We start from the raw sequence: 23,628 nt of genomic DNA on the forward strand, positions 1-23,628 counted from the left end.
AATAAGAATTTTGAGAAAATTTGCATAAATTAAAAAAAATCATTAAAATAAAAATAAAAAAAATTGAAATTATTTAATCAGAATTTTGAGAAAAATTTGTGTAAATTAAAAAAAAATTTCATTAAAATTAAAAAAAACATTGAAATTTATTAATCAGAGTTTTGAAAAAAAATCATTCACATTAAAAAGAAATAAATTTTTTAATAAGAATTTTGAGAAAAGTTGCATAAATTAAAAAAAAAATGCATTAAAATTAAAAAAAAAAATTGAAACTTTTAATCAGAGAAAAAATTGTGTAAATTAAAAAAAAAATTCATTAAAATAAAAAAAAATTGAAATTATTTAATCAGAATTTTGCGAAAAATTTGTGTAGATTAAAAAAAAATTTCATTAAAATTAAAAAAAAAAATTGAAATTTATTAATCAGAGTTTTGAAAAAAATTTATTTACATTAAAAAAAAAATAAATTTTTTAATAAGAATTTTGAGAAAAATTTGCATAAATTAAAAAAAAAATTCATTAAAATTTAAAAAAAAAATTGAAACTTTTAATCAGAGAAAAATTTGTGTAAATTAAAAAAACTTTCATTAAAATTAAAAAACAAACATTGAAATTTTTTAATCACAATTTTGAAAAAAATATTCATTAACATTAAAAGAAAAAAAATTTTTAATAAGAATTTTGAGAAAAATTTGTGTAAATTACAAAAAACTTTTATTAAAATTAAAAAAAAAATACTGAATTTTTTTAATCAGAATTTTGAAAAAAAAAATATAAAAATATAGACAGAATTAAAAAAAAATCCTTAACATTAAAAAAAAATTCTTAATAAGAATTTTGTGAAAAATTAGCATAAATTAAAAAAAAAATCATTAAAATTTGAAATTTTTAGTCAGAATTTTGAGAAAAATTTGTGAAAATTACAAAAAACTTTCATTAAAATTAAAAAACAAACATTGAAATTTTTGTATCAGAATTTTGAAAAAAAATGCATTAACATTAAAAAAGAAAATACATTTTTTATTAAGAATTTTGAGAAAAATGTGCATAAATTAAAAAAAAATTCATTAAAATAAAAAAAAATTTAAATTATTTAATCAGAATTTTGAGAAAAATTTGTGTAAAAAACAAAAATTGCATTAAAATTAAGAAAAAAAAAAATTGAAATTTATTAATCAGAATTTTGAAAAAAAAAGCAGAATTTTGAAAAGAGATATGAAGAGTAGCTGTGAATAAGTATTTATTCACAAATAAGCAGTCCCGGAAAAGCAGCGAATGGGAATAATGGGTGTGGGGAGCTTTGCCTTGGTTTATGACAAGTGCTTAAAAAATCCACAAGCCCTTTAATTCCTAGTTAGCTACAAGGAGAACAAATCTCGCCTTCAATCAAGCATTCTACCCTGATTCCATAACGAAGTGCCAGTCTTCATGTGAGGAGCGGTTCAAATAACAACTGACTCATAGCGAAATATGGGTTCTTGGAAATTATATGCCTCGTAAGCTATACCTAAGGTGTCTCACAACGAGGATAGGGATTCTATGCTAGCAACTCATTACTTCAAAATCACAGTGTTACTGAAACCAGCTGCCTCCATGCGCCCAGTGATCGGCGCTAAAGCAATTAATCATTATCAACTAGTCAAAACATGATACTATAATTTTGCCACGGCGTATGAAGTGGAACTGCCTGAGATGCTTGACTACATTCAAATGCCTTAGCTTGTCTGTATTATTGGCACTCGTCTTGGCAACCGGAAAATAACGAATCCGTATGCCAATTGATGTACTTAATCTGAATGGCTGGAAGAGTGCGCACAGTTGAGCTTGTAGAAAGACAACACAGCCAATGATAACCGGAATTTCAGAACAAAAAACTACAAAATTTCTGCACATCTCTTAAACAGGCATACGATGCCACTGCTAGTTAAATGCTGAGCTCTTTCGGGCAATCTTTCAGCCCAATCACATACCGGTCTCGCCTTTCTAACGCATTCACGCTAGATTTTTCTCAACTACCCTAGTGTTATGTAGCCAATTTTGTGCATGCTTTGCAAATAAAAATCCAATTCAATACTATAAAAATTGTTTGTTATATGAAAGGGGCAGCAAAAGCCATAATTTTTGTCATTCTCCAAAATAAAACAAAAAAAAAAAAGACAGCAGAAGCTTGACTGCTGCCAGCAACTATCGATGTCCAAATGCGAATTTATGCAAATTAAATGGACAAATGACTGTGCGTAATTTGTCGTTTGTACTCTCGCAAGTAAACATTTATGTTCCAAGGAATATTTGAGAATGAGCATTTATATGAGAATGAGCAGCCAATATGTTCAACAAAAATCGCCGCATGCTTTCCTTGCAAACTGACAAATTTACGCTCAAAGGGTGATTTTGGGTATGTATTTGTATATTTGTATATTTGTGTATATGTATATACCATATGTGGATATGTATATATGTACATGTATGTATGTATAACGCCATGAAGATCAATAGCTTTGGCGGCATATTGAAAGCATTATTGAGGAAGACGCACATAAATGCGAAAAATAAATTGCCTTGCCACGACTGGTAGCGGCAAAGTGTTAAAAATCTTATTTTTCAGTTGCCAATTTTGTTTTCTCCACAGGCTCGTTTCGGCAATATTCATAAATTTCTGTGTTATTAATAGGCAATTTATTGACTGAGGCTGCTTGCACTTTCTTTTGAAATGGTCTGCGCTTTGTGCTACTTTGCTTCACTTTTTCTATCTTTTTCATCTTTCTATAAATTTTTTTTTTCCGGTAACTTAGAGCTGCTTCCACTTTCAATTTATCGGTCTGTTGCAGCATAGCAGCCATTTCTGATTTTGTACTATTTGAAGAAGCCACTTTTGACTTCCAAGAGTTTGCAACAATTTAGTTCACCATCTATTTTTAGATAATTTTACTCTTCTTTTGGCTTCTTGAACTTTTTTCTATTACTGTTTGATTCTATGGTAGTCGTTATGAACTTGGCACGTGTGGCATTGAGTGGCAGCAACATAATTCACTAAAATTCCGTTCACTTTCATACATCACTCAGTATTATTTGAACTGCTCGTGTCGCGGCTAATAAATTTATTGACATTGTAATATCCTTCAATATCCTGCCATCGCATGTCACAATTTATTCATGTGCATGCCGCCGTTGTTGCTCGCACTTTCATGGGATTTGTGCAAAGCACTCCCTTACACGCACATACAACATTTAAAATCTAATTGGCTGAACGTTCGTGATATTTGTTTAACCATACGTGCGTGTATGTATTAGTGAAATGTACCTAAAATATTGTACTTGAACTTAGCTTTCAAATTATTTCAAATTTATATTCTCAGGTTGCTGAAATACTTTGAAATTTGATACATCAAATCTAAGTAAACTCATTTTATTGAAGTTCTCTGGCAATTTAATTAATTCTAGTTCGGTAGCCGTAGCCAAATGGCTTGGTGCGTTACTATCATTCGGAAGTGCATAGGTTCGAATCTCTGTGCATGAAACAGCAAAATATTAGAAAATATTTTTTCTAATAGCGGCCACCCCTCGGCAAGCAATGACAAACCTCCGAGTGTATTTCTGCCTTGAAAAATGTCGGAGTCGGCTTAAAACTGGAGATTCCTCCATCTGTGGAACAACAACAAAACGCACACCACAAATAGGCGGAGCAGCTATGCCGAACACCTAGCAGAAGTGTACGCGCCAATCATTTATTTATTTATTTCGAGAAAACACAAAACACTTTCCGCAAAAAAAAGTGCTTTTTATTGTACCCAAATTTAGTAGGCTATAAAACTGCTAAAATTTTCAAAATATTCTCATTAAAATATATAAAATTTGGATAACGATTTTTCGAATTTTTATAAAACTTATAGGAAGTTTTAAACCTTGTATAATGAGGAATAAAAAATTAATTTTTTTGTTAAAAAAACCATATATTCAAGTATAAAAGTGAAAAAATATATTGTTTAAAATATTGTCCATCGAAAGCAGCAACTTTTTCCCATCTTTCAGGCAATTTATGGATTTCATCCCAAAAACACTTCTCATCTTTTGCGCCGAGAAAGTCATCAAGCCGTTTTTTAATACCTTCAACAATGGTGAACCGTATTCCAGAAAGGTGATTCTGCATCGACCGAAACAAGTGGTAATCAGTAGGAGCTATGTCTGGGCTATAAGGCAGCTGAGGTAGAATTTCCCATCCGGCATTTTCCAAATAATTTTTGACCGGTACTGCAACATGTGGCCGAGCATTGTCATGATGGAAAATCAATTTTTCGTATCTGGTCGCCCATTCTGACCGTTTTTCGGCTATTGCTTGCTTCAAACGTATCAATTGTTGTCTGTATAGCTCTCTTCTGATCGTCTGGACCGATTTTAACAGCTCATAGTACAACATACCCTTCTGATCCCACCAAATACCGAGCATTACCTGCAAACCATGAATATTCGGCTTTGATGGCGATTTGGCTGGTTGGCCTGGCTACACATATGACCTTTTACGCTTTGGGTTGTCATAATGAAACCACTTTTCATCGCCAGTGACATTACGATTTCTTTTTGTGGCGATTAAGAAGCATTTCAGACACACAAAATCCTCGCTCAACGTCTCTCGGCTTTAATTCGTGTGGCACCCAATTTCCTTGTTTGTGAATGTAACCGGCTGCTTTTAAACGTTTAGAAATGGCTTGTTGAGTGACTTCCAATATTTTTCCAAGTTCTTCTTGAGTTTGACATGCATCTTGATTGAGTAATGCCTCCAATTCTTCGTCTTCCAACTTTGTCTTCTGTGTCAAAATCACCACTTTTAAATTGTGCAAACCACTGCTGACATACTCTAACCTCTGGAGCATATTCAGGATAAGCTTCTGAGAGTAAACGATGTGCTTCTGTTGCATTTTTCTTTAAATTGAAGAACAAAAGCAAACAGCATTTACGGGGAGGAATGCTGTTTTGTTGGAACGCAATTTGACATTTTGACTGTAATAACAAAAAATTGTGTGTTTACTAATATTCACTGCGACATATCAAATTTACTTGATTTTGCTTGCTTTAACATAGAATAGCTGTCACTGTCAAAATATTGACTACATAAATAGATATCAGGTTAGTAACAAACACGAAATTAATTAGTTGTACACCCGATAAGTGAATACACGAGGTAAATATTTTTTTTGGATGCTATTAATCGTATACTTTTGACGTCTACACCCTCTTCTGGCCTTCTTGGTCTCCAAGAAGTAGTGGATATATATATTAATTTTACTTATATTGTTTTAGCAATCAACGAAATTCGCTTCTAAATTACAACAAGTACATATTAAACGTCAGTCACATTTCTCTCTTCTCCAAAACTGCATTTCATTCCAATCCCGATAAGTCAGCTATGTAAGCAACCCTTTCGGAATATGTGGCAACTATGTACACATTTTTTATCCCATCTAATCACTACCACATAAATTGTAACATGCATATATTTGTGAAAACAAAAGCATGCAAACTTATACGTAAACCTACTTGAATATAAAACAAAAGCACTTATCTGCCTATCAGCTTGGCTGGGGCGTATGAGCAACCAACAGCCAACATGAAAATGAACAATGGCTGTTGCCTCAGTGCTGCCTATTGACTTAGTTGTTTTAAGTTTAGCCGAACTACAAAACTACTTGATTTTTCATCCTGTGAAGGCAATACAAATAACAACAAAAGAGTGCACAAACACAGCAAAAATAGTAACAATAACAAAACAATTTTTTAATGCTTTCTCGTTTCTAGGTACTTTGGCTTTTGCTGGAATTTTTTAGCAAATATTGGCACAGGCTTTGTATCACGATTGTTTGTTATTGTTACTATTATTGCTGTTTTTGTACACTCTTATATATATATATATGCATAATATAGCAATTTATGTGTTTAGATAAAAGTTTGAAATTTGGGTCGCTGCAGTGCGGCCGTCTCTGTTGACAGGCCCATTATTCATATATTTTTTTAAGTGCACTATACTGCCATTGTCGCTCGGTTCTTTTATTTTACATATTTAAGTAAATGTACATGTACATTTATGAGCCTGTGAATGTAAGCGCACACTTTGTATGATATACTTTGCTATTTGATTTATTGACTTTGTCATGTTGTTGTCATGTTTTGACTTGCTTTTCGATTTTTTTATTTACTTCCTGCGGTACTCAATGCAGTAGGGGCAAAAAAAAAGATGCTTTTTGCCAGTACTAAATATCAGCATCTGCTTGGATACAAAAAAAAAAAAACAAATAAATTCTTCTGTGGTTGCCCTTTTGGGTGGAGTATTTTAAGCGAAAAATCAAGGCTCAATACTCATCCTTGTCACTACAACAGCAGCTTTATAAGTTTAGTAGCAGTTGCTAAAGGATCCTAGCACAGTCATTGTATATACATACATTCATATATACACATACATACTTATATGTGTATGTAAACTGTAGTCCTTAGATCTTTGTGTGCATTTCTTGTTTTTGAACTCATTAGACTGGTGGCTTTTTGTTTTGAGGAAAAAAATTGAGTACATAAAGTTGAATGATTGAGATAAGTTTGAGAATGAATGATAAATGAACGAATGCTACGTGTATTTTCGATAGTTGCAGTCAAGCCAATATAAGAGGGCTTATACGTGACTACTGTGGATATGAAAGATAGAAAGATGGACAGTTTTTTTTTCAATAATGGGCGCCACTCGAGAGGTAATACCAAACCACCAAGCGCATTGCTGCAATGAAAAATGTTCTCATGAAACCCAACAGCCTTTGGGTGGCGGCATAAAATGGTTGATATCTTCATTTGTACTGCAATATTAAGTTGCTCACCACAAACTGGAGAAGAAGCCTGATGAAATATCTAGCAAATAATGTATGCTTTTTATGAGTTGTTGATATGATAGACTGGTATTTAGATATAACTTGGTATGACTTCTACAGGGCATGCAGTTTCAAATAAGATTTCTCATAGAGATGAACAATAATTCCACTTTAGAAGACCTTTCGTCAGTTTCTACTTGTATTACTCATGTAGGAATTTTCGTATCGAAAGCTAAATTAGAAGTCAATAGGAAATTGATTTAAATTTATTTATGGTTTTTGAACAGTGTTCTTGCCTTGCATTAGCTAGAACTCGAATTAAATGTTTAGGAGCTCTGCAATATGAGGGGTTAGAATGCCGCTCGGGGTTAGAGCTGCAGAGCTTACTTAGATTCGCAAAATACGTAGGTTTATTACAGGAAGCCTACCTCAAAGAAACGTAAGGGTTAAACTCCATCTGGTACCACTAAGGACCAATAGATCTATGTGAGGGCTTTCAGCCAGCCTGATCAACCTAACCTAACCTATTTGTGGTGTTTGAAAAAAAAACTCTATCGGGTGGTACTTTAACTGCATGAAAACAATGTTTTTTTTGGGGTGGATTAAAAATGCCTTCGCACTATACAGTAACCGTCGTTAGCATGTGGGTGATGACTCCACTAAAAACATTCTACCTCTTCTCTTGGTTTATTCGAGGTAGAGGTCCAAGATGACATCCTAAGAAGGGCAAATTCACTTACTCGCCCTGCGTTGAGGATCGCACGCTTTGAAAAACATATGCTTAATGCTCGCCAGCATAAGTTTCCATTTCACGCCTCTTTTTTCGGAAAGTATCCTCCACGAAATTTTCGACGGTGTTCCATTGTCCCTCGGCAAGCAATGGCAAACCTCCGAGTGTATTTTTGCCATGAAAAAGGTAATAGTTCTACAGGGATGATTCCGCTGATAACTAAAACCACTGCTTCTGATACCATTCTGTTCGAATAAGTATCCCTAAGAGGATAGATTTGTTGCACAGATTGCAAAGTTTTTCGCCGGAACTTCGCTCTTAGTGAATCTGTCCATATTTTTCATCCGTATAGAAGAATTGGTTTCTGTGTCCATTAAAAGTTGTCGCTTACTATAAGTTAGACACGTAAGGTGTGCTAGGGACCTACTTCACCACTTTTGTGGTGCCACGATTTAAGTGTGCCCAGTAAGTTCATCTTGAATCCAGTTGCGCACCTAATTATTTGACCATTCTTCTTGTCGATAAAGTGGCTCCGAGTAATTGCATATCATAATGAGACACATTTGTTGGTTAGAAGGATCAGCTCTGTTTTTTCTATGGCGAGTTTTAATTCGTGGTTATGTCTATACTCGGATGATCACCTCATTCAACCTACTTTTGGATTCGTCCGTGTTTGAAGCGATTAGTACTGCTGACATTTACTTTGAAAAAAAACAACCTGTTCGCGAAGATCATAGAGCACTGGCGGCAACATCTGCCCTTATTTTTTTTGAAATGAGGAAACAGTTGCAGGTGGCGAGCACTGTCGAGTCGAATTTAGACGCCGCGACTCCCTGCAGGACGCCAGCATATACATGGTTTTACCCTTGATTGCTGCCAAACCCAATCGTGTGAACTCTTTTTCGTTAGCCATAAAAGCGGCGGCAACATCCCGTTTGATATGACCGAGGACGTCGGTGTAGTCAGTATTCGCAAGGAGCTGAACAATTTTATAGAAAAAGTTCCATTTCATTTTACCCCGCCCTGCGATCCACATTCTGAAGAGATCGCATGGCAATGGGTCACCTTGCCTGACACCTCGAAATTATATACCAAGTTATAATAAAAGAAATGCATACCAAAAATATTTTTGTTTTTTATTTTCATTTTAATTGTTCAATCAAGATCAATCAAAGAGTAACTTTTAAAGGCTGTAACAAAGAGAGCTCAAACTAGTTTTTTAATAGCTTTATACAATTTTCTACTCTTGTTTCTGCCTTACACTTTATACGCAACTCAAGCAAGATTTTTATTGCCACACGAAAAAAAAGAAAAAAATAAATAAATAAAAAATAAAAAAATAAAATAATAATAGTCCTTCTAACTGCCGCGCAGGTACTTTTAATGATCAACTAATCCAATTTTGAATTCAATTGTTGGTGCTTTCTGGACTGCTTCCACTACAACTCTACTTTTAGTGTTTACGAGTATTAGAAATTTCCCTTAATTTCCTAATATTGCTGTCATTTACTTATTTTGCCTTTTCTGCTACTTTTTTCTCCACAGAAAGGCCACACGCCAGGTTGTTGATACTTGGCTCGTGTCACATGCCACCTCCGCTGGAAATGATGTCTCTTTGACTGGCTCACCTACACACACCAACGGTCAGAGTTGCTCATCACGTGGCGGATCAGGAGCGACAACACCAGTGAGGTAAGTGGAATAAGTATAAAAACACACATGTATGTTTGTGTGTGTGTGTGCGTATATGCCCATTATATATTCACATAAATCAATATATCTGCCTTGAATTTTATTTCGAAAAATTCACACTACCATTTGTTATCTCTTACTGCTAGGCAACACTTCGGATATGCCCCTAACAAAGCGCCCATTGAGCGTAGGCGTTCCAACAAGCAATCGAATTTGATATCCTTTCAATAAGTCTTTCATAATATTAGTACTCATATTACGCTAAGAGATTATGCTATTATTGTACGTTCATATTGTGCGACGAACTAAAAATAGTTGACTGGAAATACATTTCCATAGAAAAGCCTCGAACGAGCTGGTGCACAGGCAGTTCATAAAGCAAAAATTCCAAGGATGATTTTTGCTCTATTACGCTAGCATATTTTACTTTCGTTCCTCTAGCGTTTGCTGAAATATTTTTCAGTTTATTTTCATGTTTGCTATTTAAGCAGCTGTGCTTGCCTGTTGTTGTTGCACTGCCTGTAGTTTTTGGTCACTAGTTTGTGGTCTGTTGTCTGTTGCCTGTTGTCTATTGTAGTCCTATCCGCTTCATCGCACAGCTGTTAGCTGTTAAGTATTTAATAAATGCAGTGCACAGGCCCACGCTCACGCAATTTGTATGGACGTACGAGTATAAGCAGCTGCTCGCCCCAAGTGCGCGTTGTTATTGGCTTTACTTGCTTGCCGATCGAATGCCACATCAGGGAGGATGTTGAAGTTTGCTCTGTCATTCTTGTTTATTTACACAGTCATTCTGATGACTGACTGGCAGGCGGTGGTAGCGTGTCAGCAGATAAGTACTTTTAATACTCTGGTGTAACGTTTGGGTTGCTAAGCGCAAAAAATAGTCTCATACTTTCCTCGTGGGGACTAGTGGATATTTGTATGTCGTTGTAATATTTATGAACTCTTTTTGTGGCTGACCTATTTTAGTTAGATACTGCTATTTTGCATGTGTAAGTTTTGCGCGCCCGGGTATTAAAAAGCTAGCATTTATTTCAAAGTAAGCTGACTGCGACTCTAGCCCCGTTTGTTTTAATCCGTAGGAGTTTCACGTCTTCGGGGACCCGCAGTAAAATTTGCTGCTTAGAATTTCTGTAGAACAACTTTACCCCTTAACTGCCTTTTTTTAATGAACTTTGAATATACTTGTTTTGAGGGAGGGTCAAATGTGCACATTTAGGGAGGAGATCGAGTATTAAAATGTGCTACAGAAAAATTGGTTGTAAAAAATTCTACTATTGAAGTCTGTTTTGAGGGAGGGTCAAAAATGCACATTTAAGTAGTAGATGGAGGGTTAAAATGTACTACAAAAAAATAGCTCCTTAAATTCTACTATTAAAGTCTGCTTCGAGGGGGGGTCAAAAATGCACATTTAGGTAGAAGGTAGAGGGCTAAAAGGTACCACAAAAAAATTCCTCGTTAAATCCTACTACTAAAGTCTGTTTTGAGGCAGGGTCAAAAATGCACATTCCTACTACTTAAATGGATGGTTAAAATGTATGTACTACAGAAAAATAGCTCGTTAAATTCTACTATTAAAGTCCATTTTGAGGGAGGGTCAAAAATGCACATTTAAGTAGGAGGTAGAGGGTTAAAAGGTACTACACAAAAAATGTTCGATAAATTCTATTATGGAAGCCTGAGGGAAGAAATTATATTTGAAGTCGTTTTAAATGCAATATTTTTATGAAACTATACGCGCTTTCGCCGAGTTTTTTTTTTTTTAATTTAAGCCTCTATAAAAAAACCGCAGATCCTTTGAAATAGTGCTGTCTTGACTAAAGTTGAGCGTGATGACATCCTTCTACATAATTATTACCATTGGTTTGTGTTGGGTAACATTTTTGTAAATTTATTTTTTGAAAAAAAAAAAAAATCCTCTGCAAACTAAGCAGAAATACCCGAATTCACCTTATCATCATCAGTATTTTTTTTTTTTTTTGAGGCTCTTTTCTCATTTTTGGGAACAAGTAATGAAAGGGCTACATCTCGACCACAGGAAGAGTGATTAAGTGGTTTGAAGGCAAACTTGTGCAGGACAGCTTCTGTAGACGGGCACATTGGCGAGCAAAAGAAACACTTCCTTCCATGTTCTCCTTTCTTCGTTCATGTCAAATTTTAGTCTCCCTTAAGTAGTGGTGCAGTTTTCTTCCATGGTACGACGCCAAGGGATTGCAATTTCTTCTGTATTTTTTTATTATTGCTCTCGCTACTGTGCTCCAGCTACCGCTACTGCTCCGCTCTCGTTGCTCTTCTACAACTCTCATGCGTGATTTTTAGATCTGTGCGTTTTTGTTTTATTGATGCTTTTTTTGTGCGTTTTGCGGTGCTACAGTAAAAATATAACCGACTAATCATGAAGTGCAGGTTCTAGGTTTGGTTATCATCGTCATCTGGCGCTAAAGCTTGATACGAGCTTTGACCTACTTCACAAAATATCGCCATTTGCCACAATCCTTGGCTGATTCCCTACAGTTGTAGTCTTTGGGTTTCTTCATTTTTCCTCTACTTCATCGATCCATCTTGAAGAGGCAGATCAACTTCTTGCATTCGTTGCAATTGTTATAGCGTCAATCAGTTTTCGTTAAGGTCTTCTGGGGTCCATTATCATAGTATGGACTAGCCATCTTAGTCTTTAAGCTTTGATGAACCGCACAACAGCTTTCTTACTTATAAGTTGGTGCAGGAGAACTTTGTTCTTTTTTGTTCGTAGTTATGGTTGCAGAGCTAAAGACTTATATAAAGGTGACATAGACAAGTAGGCATTGTGCACTCATTTTTTTCCTGACCAAATATATGACTAATTATATTTTTTTTGTTTGTTTTTATGTCTTTATTTCATATTAAAATATTATAAAATTTTACCCGAACCTAATTGGTTAATCTCTGCATGTTATTTTATCCTTACGTGCAGGCGCGCTCATCCGTGTAATTTATTGCCTACATACATTCACACACACACGCATATTCGCCAACTGCTATCGCTTGCCATCAATTATCTTACAATAAACATGACTTATTAATTAAATGATATTTATTTCTTTGCTCTATTTCGTTCTCTCTTACATAACTACCGCTTCGATGATTTACAATAATTTTTTGTGCATGCGACTGTGGCTGTAACTGTTGGTACTTCGACAAACCCATCAATGGAACACTCGTGGCGCACGTGAACCATCCACTACCCACCAATCCACCATCGACTACCATCACCCGCACTCTGCTCTTCAACCAACACAACACGAATGGCGGTGACTCTGCAGAAAAATTTCAGCACACGAATTTGAACGCGGCGGTCTGCTGAAGCCAATTGTCAATACCATTGATGGTACACCGACATTCTTAAGTGTAGGCACACAAAATGATTGCTCATCAAATAGCAACAATATTGGCGGGAGTAATGGCAATAACATTGGCACTGGCGGTGGCAACTGTAATACAGCCAATGGCACGGGCACAATGGGTGCTCATCACTATCATCATCATCATCATGGGCAGACGGGTCATGGCATTGGCGGTATGGGCTACTATCGGCCACAACGTTTGTCACGCAACGAACTGAAGGCGTTGGATGAGAAGGAGCTCATTTTTGAATTGGTAAGGTATTGTCTCAACTATGAAATGGGCAATAATGTTAAAGTAGAGTATGAATAAATAAATGCTGGGTGGGAGTGGGGTGAAGGAGCAGAGTGTGAAAGCCAAAGGGAGCTAGAATGAAGTTATGAGTTTGAGGGTTGTTCCATATACGATAGCCGTGTTGGCGCAAAGCATAAAAGCAAAAAAGAAAAGAATAGAAAAGAAAAGGAAAGTGTTGCGTGTTTGTTGGACTGCTTGATGGCTTATTGCCTTCAGAGTGGGTGGAGTAAACGTATTGCTAATTTAGGTATTAAATATAGCTTCAGTTGCTTTTAGGCGGTCGTATTTATGAGCTCTTGGTGGATTATAGAGGCCAATGCATATATGTACGCTATTCGTATATTTGAGTGAATGTAAAGTACATTTGGTTTGATGTTACGTATACGCCCCGCATCATGAGATTTTAGGTAAATTGCGTCGTTAGCTGTATTAGGCTTCCGTCAAACCATGACTTTCCCACAAAAGTTACATTTGCATGCCTCCACGAAATGACATTATTGCGTCAAATTCCATTATGTTTTTTTTACTGCTTTTTGCGGAAAGAAATTTTTTTTGCTTGGCCCTTTGCTTTTATGTAGTTAATCCTAAGATTCGACGCCCTTCCCGAAATTCATCGATTAGCGAACAGCGGCACCGAAAAAATGCATTGTACCAGTTTTTTTCGGTGCTAAAGGATAATGAATAAAAGAATTGCTCACCGTATAATAATTTTTTCATCATCGATGCATATTTGTCTTGTTGTGTAAAATAATCGCACGTAAAGGTTCATGGAGTAGTTCCATTTTTCGATGAGATACATTTTTAAAGCTATTGTAAAAAACACTAATACGGTTCTCACATCACCATGTTTTTAGTGCGTTTATGGTAACATAAGTAAAATTTTCCTATGGAAACGTCAGATGGCTGACAACGCTGGAAGTGCCCGAGCCTAGAACTATACACAGCAGCCCTCGTAGTTTGTGTATCGCAACTTCGTTATAGCCAAGGAGCCGCGCACAGTTTTCCACTTATATGAGGATTGAACTTTAGCCTGTGTCATTGAATTGTAACTAGCTGCTTGTCAAGAAAAGAGAAAATGGGCATATGGCCATTATCTCTTCTGTAGCTTCCACGATTTTAGTTTCGATCTGTCTTGTATAGACTAGCATCTTGTCATAATCTCTAAACGCAACCGTTAAACAGTCTTGTCCAGCAAGCATATATCTTAGCTGGAGGCTCCCATATTTTCTATTCAACCACTTGCCACCATTCGATACAACTGTGCAACTGCAACCTCCATTGAAATTGATTTCTCAACAGTGCACTGCTACTAAGCGATGCCCTTCCATTTGACAATCTCACACTTGCTAGAGTTGACAAAACTAAGTTTCATAGGTTCAAGTAAAAGCAACCAGGTAACCAGATGTAGGGTATTTTTCAAGAAATAATATTCTATTCAGCCTTCACAATCATCAAACACGCCTTTCCGAACAATGCTCCCCCTCTGGCTCTGTTCGCGATATTGCATTTTTTTCCAGTGCTCTTCCTCTTCGAAGCGTCAAGTTTTCTCTGAACTTTTTAATTAATAAACGGAAGTAATTTCCTCAGATTATCCAACAAACAATACGCAACTATTTATTTTGCTTATTTGTTTACACTTTTTAATTTTTTCTCTCTCCGTTTTTTCTCTTTTCTCCATTTCATACGCATGCAACATTTTGCTCCTGACTTTTGGCAACGCTTTTGTTCTGAACAATGGACTTTTGTTACTACCGCAACAAAAACAACAACGAAATCAATGCCGACTACACACTAATGTGTTTTGTATGTTTGCATATGTGTGTGTGTGTGCGGGAGGATATGTGTTTGCCATCGCACGCGCCTATTCAATGGACTCATTAGGTAAAGGATATCTGCAACGAGCTGGAAGTGCGCACTTTGTGTCATAAAATCCTGCAAAACGTTTCGATTTTGTTGAATGCCGATCGTGGCTCATTGTTTCTGGTACAAGGACGTTGCAGCACCGGCAATGATGGACCCAAAAAGTGAGTATCCCTTTTGAATGTAAATTATTTATTTCCGTGTTGATATGGCAATTCAAGTAGAAGTTGAAAGAGACGTTAAACGTAATTCCTTTAAAAAATGCACATGGGTGTTTCTATATGAAAAAAATATATTTCGGATAGACTAGATTTGCTTCAGATATGAAAGTTTTTATTGCAAACTAGGAGCTAAGTTTTTCTTAGAGACCTTATGCTTGCGGATAAATAAAATGTGTGTGGAAAAAGTAGCTAAAGTCAATCAGTCAAAAAAAATATTAAAAAGGAGTAGTTTTCGATCTGTTCTGATAATTTTACAAAAATGAATTTCGCAATTTATTTCACTTCTCAATTATTCGATCAGAGTATTTTCATACCGAACTAAATTGAGTTGAAAAATAAGTGAAATATGGTTGGATGCTTTAATGGAGAAGCAGTGAATTCAAAATAAAAATATTAATAATAATAATAATTCCATATTATAATAAAGCTCTTCTTTGCTATTTGAATTTTGTAACCTAAATAAGCAAAAGCTGATAATTGATATTAATTTCCAAAGTTAGATATGGATAAATTGGTAAAACTGGGGAGTGAAAGTAAAAATTGAATTTAAAACTTAATAATTCTAGCTATTGCAAGTGCAGGGTTGCCCATATTCGACGGACCCATCAGACAACCCTGTATCTTTTGACAAAGTCGTCAGATCGCTTAACAACCCGCGTTGGAAGCGTCAGTCCAAACAGATTTTTACCATAGAACAGTACACGCCACGCGAGCGCTCTAAAATTGTTGAAATTTACATTGAACAAATGAGGTCAAAAAAAGAAGAAGAAGAACAAAATCATCATGTCCGATTAGGCTCATTTCTTATTGAATGGGACGGTAAACAAGCAAAATTGCCGTATTTACGCCACTGAATATCCTCATGAAATTCAAGAGGTACCTACCTCTCTACGACGAAAAAGTCACTGTTTGTTGCGGCGTTAGTGCGAAAACGATTAGTGGGCCGTTTTTCTTCGAAAATGAAGATGGTCAAGCTGTTACCGTCAATCAGGAGCATTATCGCGATTGTTAACCACTTTTGTGATGCCAATTATTCGTCGAAAGCGCATGAGGCTGTGCTGGTTTCAACAAGACGGCGCTCCACCACACACAGCTCGCACCACAATTGATTTTTTGAAGAAATTGCTTCCGCGTCGTCTGATGTCGAAAAATGACGATTTTGACTGGCCACCGCCTTCGCCCGATTTAACGCCACCTGACTTCTTCTTGTGGGGATATTTAAAATCAAAGGTTTATATTAATAAGACAAAGACCATAGAAGAGCTCAAGAACAACATCCGTGAGGAAATACCCGCTATTCCAGCCGAAATGTTAGCTAAAACTATGGAAAATGCTGCAAAACGGGCACAATACGCCGTACAGGCTCAAGGCGGCCATTTGAGAGATATTATATTCAAAAAGTGATGTCAACAAATCTATTTGAACCAAATAAAATGATTATTGTCGTCAACATCAAAAAAATTGTGGTTTTCTTTGATTTAAAAAAAAACACATGGGTCCGTCGAATATGGGCAACCCTGTATAATACTTCCCAGATATGCCTGAGGTATTTTTCAAAATCGGATGGATAGTATAAAGCCGCTGCAAACCCGACATACGACTTTTCATATGGATATATATTCGTTTAAAATAAAATGAGCAGTATTGATTTGGAAATTTTGTAACATATGAATATTTAAATTTGCATCATTTAACATTTCGTATATTTAAATTTGTAGCATTTAAATTTTTTGTCAACTTTAACCTTAAAAATTTAATTTAGTTGTATCTGATAATAAGACCATTTGCTCAGTTAATTTACAATTGACTTTAATATTTTTTTATCTTTTTATTTTAAATTGCCATATTTTTTGTTTATATTAAATTTTATAAGTTTTTTTAACAGTTTTTCCATGTAACTGTGTTCGACGGTTCTGTCTTTATTCATTGCAATTTGTTTGCTCGTATATAATACATCCGCATACAAAGCATTTCTTAATTGGTCACCGCAGGCCAATTCATTATGTTTTTTTATGCGTTACACATTTATGCAACAGATTTTTGAACAATTCAATCCCTTATAGTTGAATTCATTTGCATATTTATTACACGTGTGTGAGGGTTGGGGAAAGGGCAAGTGCTAATTTAATATTAATTTATGATGCTGCGTAAATGTTTTTGAATAACCAAAAAGTGAAAATGAATATTTTATAAATGTAAAGAGATAATTGAAATAACTATTCGCTACAATAAAAAATTTAAGAGCTGAAATTTAAAAATTTTTCGTTCACAAAAGTGTGTTAGAAGCTTGAAGCATTTTTTAAATAAAAATAAATAAAAATAAAAAATAATAAATAGTAAATAAAATAATAATAAAACAAAAAATTTAAAACCTTTACAACAAATGCAACTTTTTCTACAAACGTCGCTGAATTATTGCTCATATGTTTACATACATATAAATATTTCTCAGCGCTGTACAAATAACAATACATTTAACAGCATTCACATACAGAAAACTGCTAGCTTACATTTGAATTAATATTTAAGATGTGGGAGTGCGCAGCTTTGGAGAGTATATTTAACAGCGTTTAGGTACAGAGAACTGTTAGCTTACATTTGAATTTACATTCAGCATGTGGGAGAGCGCTGTACACTGTTAGCATTATCACCTACTAGCACTTTGGGACCTTAGTATAATAAGTAAATGTTCAAATAGGCTCTATGCCACATTTATGTCAATTACATTGATTCACAAATTTTGATTTTTCTTTGCGTTCGGAATACTTCTACCAATTCTTAGCTAGAATCGCTGGTTCAATGCCAAAATAGAGTTAATTTTTGGTATGCATAAGCTTTCGGGATATTTACAATTGAAAGCCGAAAAACAAAAATTGGATCTATTTAATAACGTATATTATGTGAAAAGATTGAGAAAAAACTCAAACCTTAACATTGGAAAAATTAAAAAAAAAAAATTTAAAGAAAATAAAAATTCGCAACAAAAAAGAAAATAAAAAACAAAAACCAAAAAAAATTAAAATAAAAATAAAAATTTATAAAAAATATAAAATTTCAAAAAAAAAAAAAGAAATAAAAAAATTACAGCAACAAAAATAAAAACTATAAAAATAATATAGGTATATTTGTTTAAATAAAAAAATGGTATTTAATCTTATTTTAATAAAAAAGAAGCATTAAATAAAAGTATAAGATACATGAAAATTAAAAAAAAAAAATAAAATAAAAACTTAAAACAATAAAAATTAAAGTAAAAAATATCGTGTTAAAAAAAAAAAAATTTGCATATAATTTTTTTCGTTCACATTAAAGCCTGTTCCTTTAGTAAAATTCGAGCGGCTACTGAAGAAAAAATTTAAAATAAAAATTTATAAAAAATATTAAGAAATTAAGAAAAAAAATTACAGCAATAAAAATTATAAAAACTTGTTTGATTAAAAAAAAAAACTTTAATATTTAATTTTATTCTATTAAAAAAAAAACTTTTTCATACAATTTTTTTCCTTCCCATTAAAGCCTGTTGCTCAGTAAAAATCAAGCAGCGACTGAAGAAAAATCTATGCAAGGGGAAAATTATATCGCTTTGCTCATAATCGGTTTTTTTTAAAGCAAGATAGCTTATTATTACAATACAAAAGAGAAATATTGTTGGAATGAATTTTTTTTATTACTTCATGTCAATCATTAGTCCAATTTTTGATTACTTTTTCCAATAAATCCAGCCGTATGGTGTTAATGGTGGCTTGAGTCTTGCAATAGATTGTCGTCGAAGCTTGGCTGATTTATTTTTTGAAACAAGAATTCAGTGAGGAAGGTTCGGTGGCACCTACCATTCACTGTAACGCCTGCTCCTTTGCTCATTTCGAAAGAAATAAGGACGGATGATGATTCCAGTGCTCAATTTTTGGTCAAAGTACAAGTAAATTTCCAAAATCTGGAAGCTTTTGTTTTGGCGTTAAGCTATCAAACCATAGGTATCGATATCGATAGTTCTCTTGCAGCCAAATAAGCACGCATACATTTGTATGTGCAGACATTACATGATGCCTTATACGCATAAATTGACATTTCGCACCCTGCGTATTTTCATTCGATCGTTCATAGCATTCTTATGTATCCATTTTTCTGATAGTTAATCACCAGCAGTTCTAGATATTTGAGAGAGAGACGGGGTTTTAGTGTCTGTGAGGTTAATTAGGGGCTGTATTTCTCAGCACTAGCAAAACTTGGGTACTTGCAGGTAAAGGATCCTCTAGTGTTGCAGGGTAATTTTTCTGCTTTGCCAAATGTTCTTCACTTTTCAGAAGAAATGGTAGATCATTTCCTTTACATCTTTTCAGCATTGCGTAGGATTTGAAATAAGTTTCGGGGTAGGTTTGGTGTGATCAATTTTAAGATTCCATGGTGTGGTTTGAGTGGGCTTTCCGTTCGCGCCACTTCTGAAACGCTGTTCAGTTTTGATCTGCTTCTTTTCGGGTTATATTAAGTTTTTTTAACTATGATAAATATCTTTTCGAATAGCCAGGCGGCCATCATACCAACGGAGGCAGCTATTCTAAGATCAAAGGCTGGTTATGTATGCCTGACAGCTCTAAATGATATTAGCACCGTCTTCAAGGTCAGTTTTATAAGGGTTCTCGGACATAGAGATATTAAAGGACATTGCAAGGCCAATAAGCTAGCCAGAAAGAGTATTTATCTGCCATTGCTTGAAAACAGAGCGAATATTGGAACTCCTATGGCGACTTGCAAGTTAAGAATAAAAAATAATATTCTCCAGGTGGGCAATTGTTTTACAACCTGGCTAATTTGGCCGCAAATAGATAAGAAAAGATCAGTAGAATTGCTCAGTAGGACAACTCTATAGATCGATAGATAGATTTAGATTAGATTTAGATTTTGCACTTCGACTTCATGGTCTTTTGTGCGCTCTATTTATCACAGTACTGTTGGCTGTTGGGTAGGCACTCTTCTATTTACGCATGAATACTGCGCAAGTTGTAGAGACAAGGAAGAGGAAGAAACAGTAGAACATTCCCTCTGTTGTTGTTCAAACTTAAATAAGAGTAGAGGCTGTTAGGAAAATATAATTTTGACTCTCTTGCAGAACTATCCGATGTTGGGATGAAACCTATTCTACGCTTCATAAGCGCGTCCAAATGACTCCATGTTAAATAAATACTGAGGTTCCTGTGTTATACAGTGGTACCACAACGGACCTCCATATTGTTTTGTTGGAAAAAAGGCTCCAATAGGAGTTTTAAACGCGCGTTTAAAAAAGGGCAAAAAAGTAAGGTGAATTTGGTTGTAAAATGAAAAATCTTTATTTAATCTTGTAAATCAATTTCATCCCCTTCAAAATAATCCCCTCTCGATGAAATACACTTATGCCAACGATTTTTCCAATCCCCGAAGCATGCCAAATAGTCCATTTCCGGTATAGCCACCAGCACCTTCTGCGATTCAGCTTTTATCTCCTCAATCGACTCGAATAGCCAGAAGTCACACGGAGCCAAATATGGCGAATACGGTGGTTGCGGAACGATATCCGTGCCATATTTTTGGCGAAATGGTCACGAAGAACGAGTGCAGTGTGAGACGGTGCATTATCGTGATGCAAAAACCAAGAGTTGTAGGCCCATAATTCTGGTCTTTTTAGACGAATTACTTCACGTAAACGAAGCATAATGCTCAAATAATATTCCTTATTAACACTTTGGCCAGGTGGAAGGAATTTATAGTGCGCCACACCACGAAAATCGAAAAAAACTGTCATCATGACCTTTATTTTTGAACGACTTTGACGTGCTCTTTTCGGTCTGGCCTCGCCTTCAGCACGATATTCGCTTGATTGGTCGGTTGTTTTAGGGTCGTAAGTATAAATCGAAGTCTCATCTCCCGTAATGATGCATTTGAGCTTGTCTTGATAGTCTGAAAGCATTGTTTCACACACATCAACGCGACGACTTTTTTCCAAGAAATTGAGAGTTTTCGGTACCAAACGAGATTTGACTTTTCGTAGGCCCAAAAGGTCTTTCAAAATGGTTTTCGCAGATCCTTCTGATATTCCGATTATCCGTCTTTAACAGTCAACCGACGATTTTTGAGCACTAACTCCTTCACTTTATTGACGTGTTGCTCCAAGTCATCAACACGTTCTTGAGCCTCTTTGAAGTCTTTGTACCACTTATAAACATTTTTCTGCGACATGGTTGAATCACCAAATGCCTTCTGCTACATGCTAAACGTTTCCGCAGCCGAAACTTCATTCCGCAAAGAAAATTTGATGGCACTTCTCTGCTCAATCAAATCAGACATTGTAAAAATCGAAAAATGCACTCTTGGTCTTACACAAGCGTAAATATATTACTGATAATAACATTCACATGAAAGTTGGCCCAGATGTTATTAACAGTGCTGCCAACTCTTGAAAAAAATAACTAGAGCGAAATTTTAATCCCGCGAAGTTTTACAAATAAATTCACCTTACTTTTTGCTCCGTTATAGACGATATTTTTGCAATCTCGAAGTTAAGCAATGCCTCGCGAATCAGTACGTGAAATCTCTACTATTTATCTAGTAGCAGGATGCACCTGGTTTCAAACTGTGCTTGCGACCCTCGACTTCATGCAATTTAGATCAGCAAAAGCAGACGATTTTTTCAACGTAATTCTGTTCCACAGCTTTTAATAAATGGTTGTTGCAGAAACTGCGTCCCACCCAAGTAAGAGGAAACGAAAATGTATATTATCATTAAATAAAATATTATAAAAACAGTTATTTCACTATAAGTTGAGCAAATTAAATGGAAGAAGAGAAAACGTATTAATAAAACGTATTCAAGAAATAGCATACAATTCCCCCTCGCCTCTCGTAATATGCCTACAATAATGATTGTTATGAGGCATGACTTTTTGCGCAAACCACAGCCACTGGTCAACGATGCGAAATGATTTATCGGTTTTTAATGCATATGTACAGTTATTCAACTCAATTGTTCATCGTGTAATTTTACATGTAATTCTCGCACACATATGAATATATTGCATATTAGCCATCAAACACGTTTTGGAGCATTAGCAGCTTTTTTGAAACATTTTTCCTAGTACTTAGCGCGCAGTTTTATGACATTAGTGTTAGTTATTGCAAAATTCGTGACTTGTGTGGCGCCAATGTGTGGCACATATCTGTTAATTTGCAACAGTTAAGGAAACTAATTAATTATGATAAATTAGAAATAAATTAGAGCTAATGTGTGAATTTTCATACGAAATTATTGAATTTATTTTAACTGATTGTGGAAGTGCTGGGAAATTTCGAAATGCCACTAGTGCAGTAGGCGTATGGGAAATTTGTGGCAGTTTGGTTGTGTCTAAGATTTTAATTACTAGTATTTGTTTTTGTTTTTTAATAAATACAATTGAAGAGTAATTATAAATAATTATTACTGCGGGTAACCGATATGTATTCTTATTTTTTTATTTAATTTGATTTCTATTATATTCTAATAATGTTTTCTTCTATTCACTTTGTTTCCTCGTAGATGCCTCGTTTCCAAACTGTTTGACGTTTGTCCACGCAGCACCGTGGAAGAGATGGAGCAGCAGGAAGAAGTGCGCGTTGCTTGGGGCACTGGCATTGCTGGCCATGTGGCTGAGAGCGGTGAACCAGTGAATATACCGGATGCATATCAGGTGAGTGAGAAGGGGCAATGGCGAAATGTTCAAATATTATATTCTAAGGAAGAATATTTTCCGAAGAAAGTAAAAATTAGAAAAAAAGGAAATTTTTTTTTGTCTGGGCAAACCAGCAATTACAGCACTCGGACAACAATATGTCTGCTGTGAGGCATTCAGGTTCCCTTTTTAACTTTCTTTAAATCTACTCCACCTCCTTAGAAATCTGAGTAGATCTTGTAGTACCAAGGAGCCAAGGTTGGTCGCTTCTTAGCACATCAGTGCCAAAGACCTCAAGCCTGATTCGAGCGAAGGTCGGCAGACGCACAGAAATTAGTCCGCCGTTTCATTCTTCTATCCCCATGCTGGACCGAGTTCGCAGTCTGAGATGCCTACCTTTTTCATGTGCTTTGCCCATAGAAAGTGGCCCGTCATCCGCCCAATCAGCAGCCTATAGTCACTTCTGCTTAACGACAGGAGGATCTGGGACAGTCGGTCGGACTTGGAAGGTAACATCAGTTTTGTCCATGTGCCTGTCCTCTCTCAGCCTGCCAAGCTCGCTTCTGGCTGAAGTAAAATGTTTGCTAACCGTTTTATGACTGCAGAAGGGAGTGGCAGAACTGGCTGCGGGCCAAAGAAGTTGGCCTCAGAGCCCATCCTAGCTAAAGAGTCAGAGGTCTTGTTACCCACGTTATCCATGCGGGAAATTTTATTTACCTTTAGTACGAAACCGTAATTTCAGGAATTTAGGATTTCAACTAACAGCTCTTACTGAATAAGATTTCGCTGAGTATGGGAAAGTTTAAGTTCTATTATTATGAACACTTACAGTAGCGATTGTGTATATTTTATTAAGTGAAGCACCAATCAAATTCCAGGTTTGTAACAACGCACAAAGAAGAGTAAAAAAACTCCTAATATCTCTA

The 23,628-nt window shown here is 35.4% G+C and overlaps 1 protein-coding gene across 2 annotated transcripts in view; it reads left to right on the forward strand.

Moving 5' to 3' along the window:
* The window catches only part of LOC128865086 (dual 3',5'-cyclic-AMP and -GMP phosphodiesterase 11), a 76,337-nt gene that overhangs the window by 18,272 nt on the left and 34,437 nt on the right, over positions 1 to 23,628 (forward strand). For both annotated transcript variants that reach the window (XM_054105036.1, XM_054105037.1), the window contains exons 3-6: positions 9,121 to 9,267; positions 12,573 to 12,906; positions 14,827 to 14,969; positions 22,570 to 22,720. In XM_054105036.1, coding sequence (XP_053961011.1) covers positions 9,121 to 9,267; positions 12,573 to 12,906; positions 14,827 to 14,969; positions 22,570 to 22,720 — 775 coding nt within the window. The remainder of the gene's footprint in view (positions 1 to 9,120; positions 9,268 to 12,572; positions 12,907 to 14,826; positions 14,970 to 22,569; positions 22,721 to 23,628) is intronic.

The sequence above is a fragment of the Anastrepha ludens genome, chromosome 5 (genome assembly GCF_028408465.1).
Source record: "Anastrepha ludens isolate Willacy chromosome 5, idAnaLude1.1, whole genome shotgun sequence".
Taxonomy (NCBI): domain Eukaryota; kingdom Metazoa; phylum Arthropoda; class Insecta; order Diptera; family Tephritidae; genus Anastrepha; species Anastrepha ludens.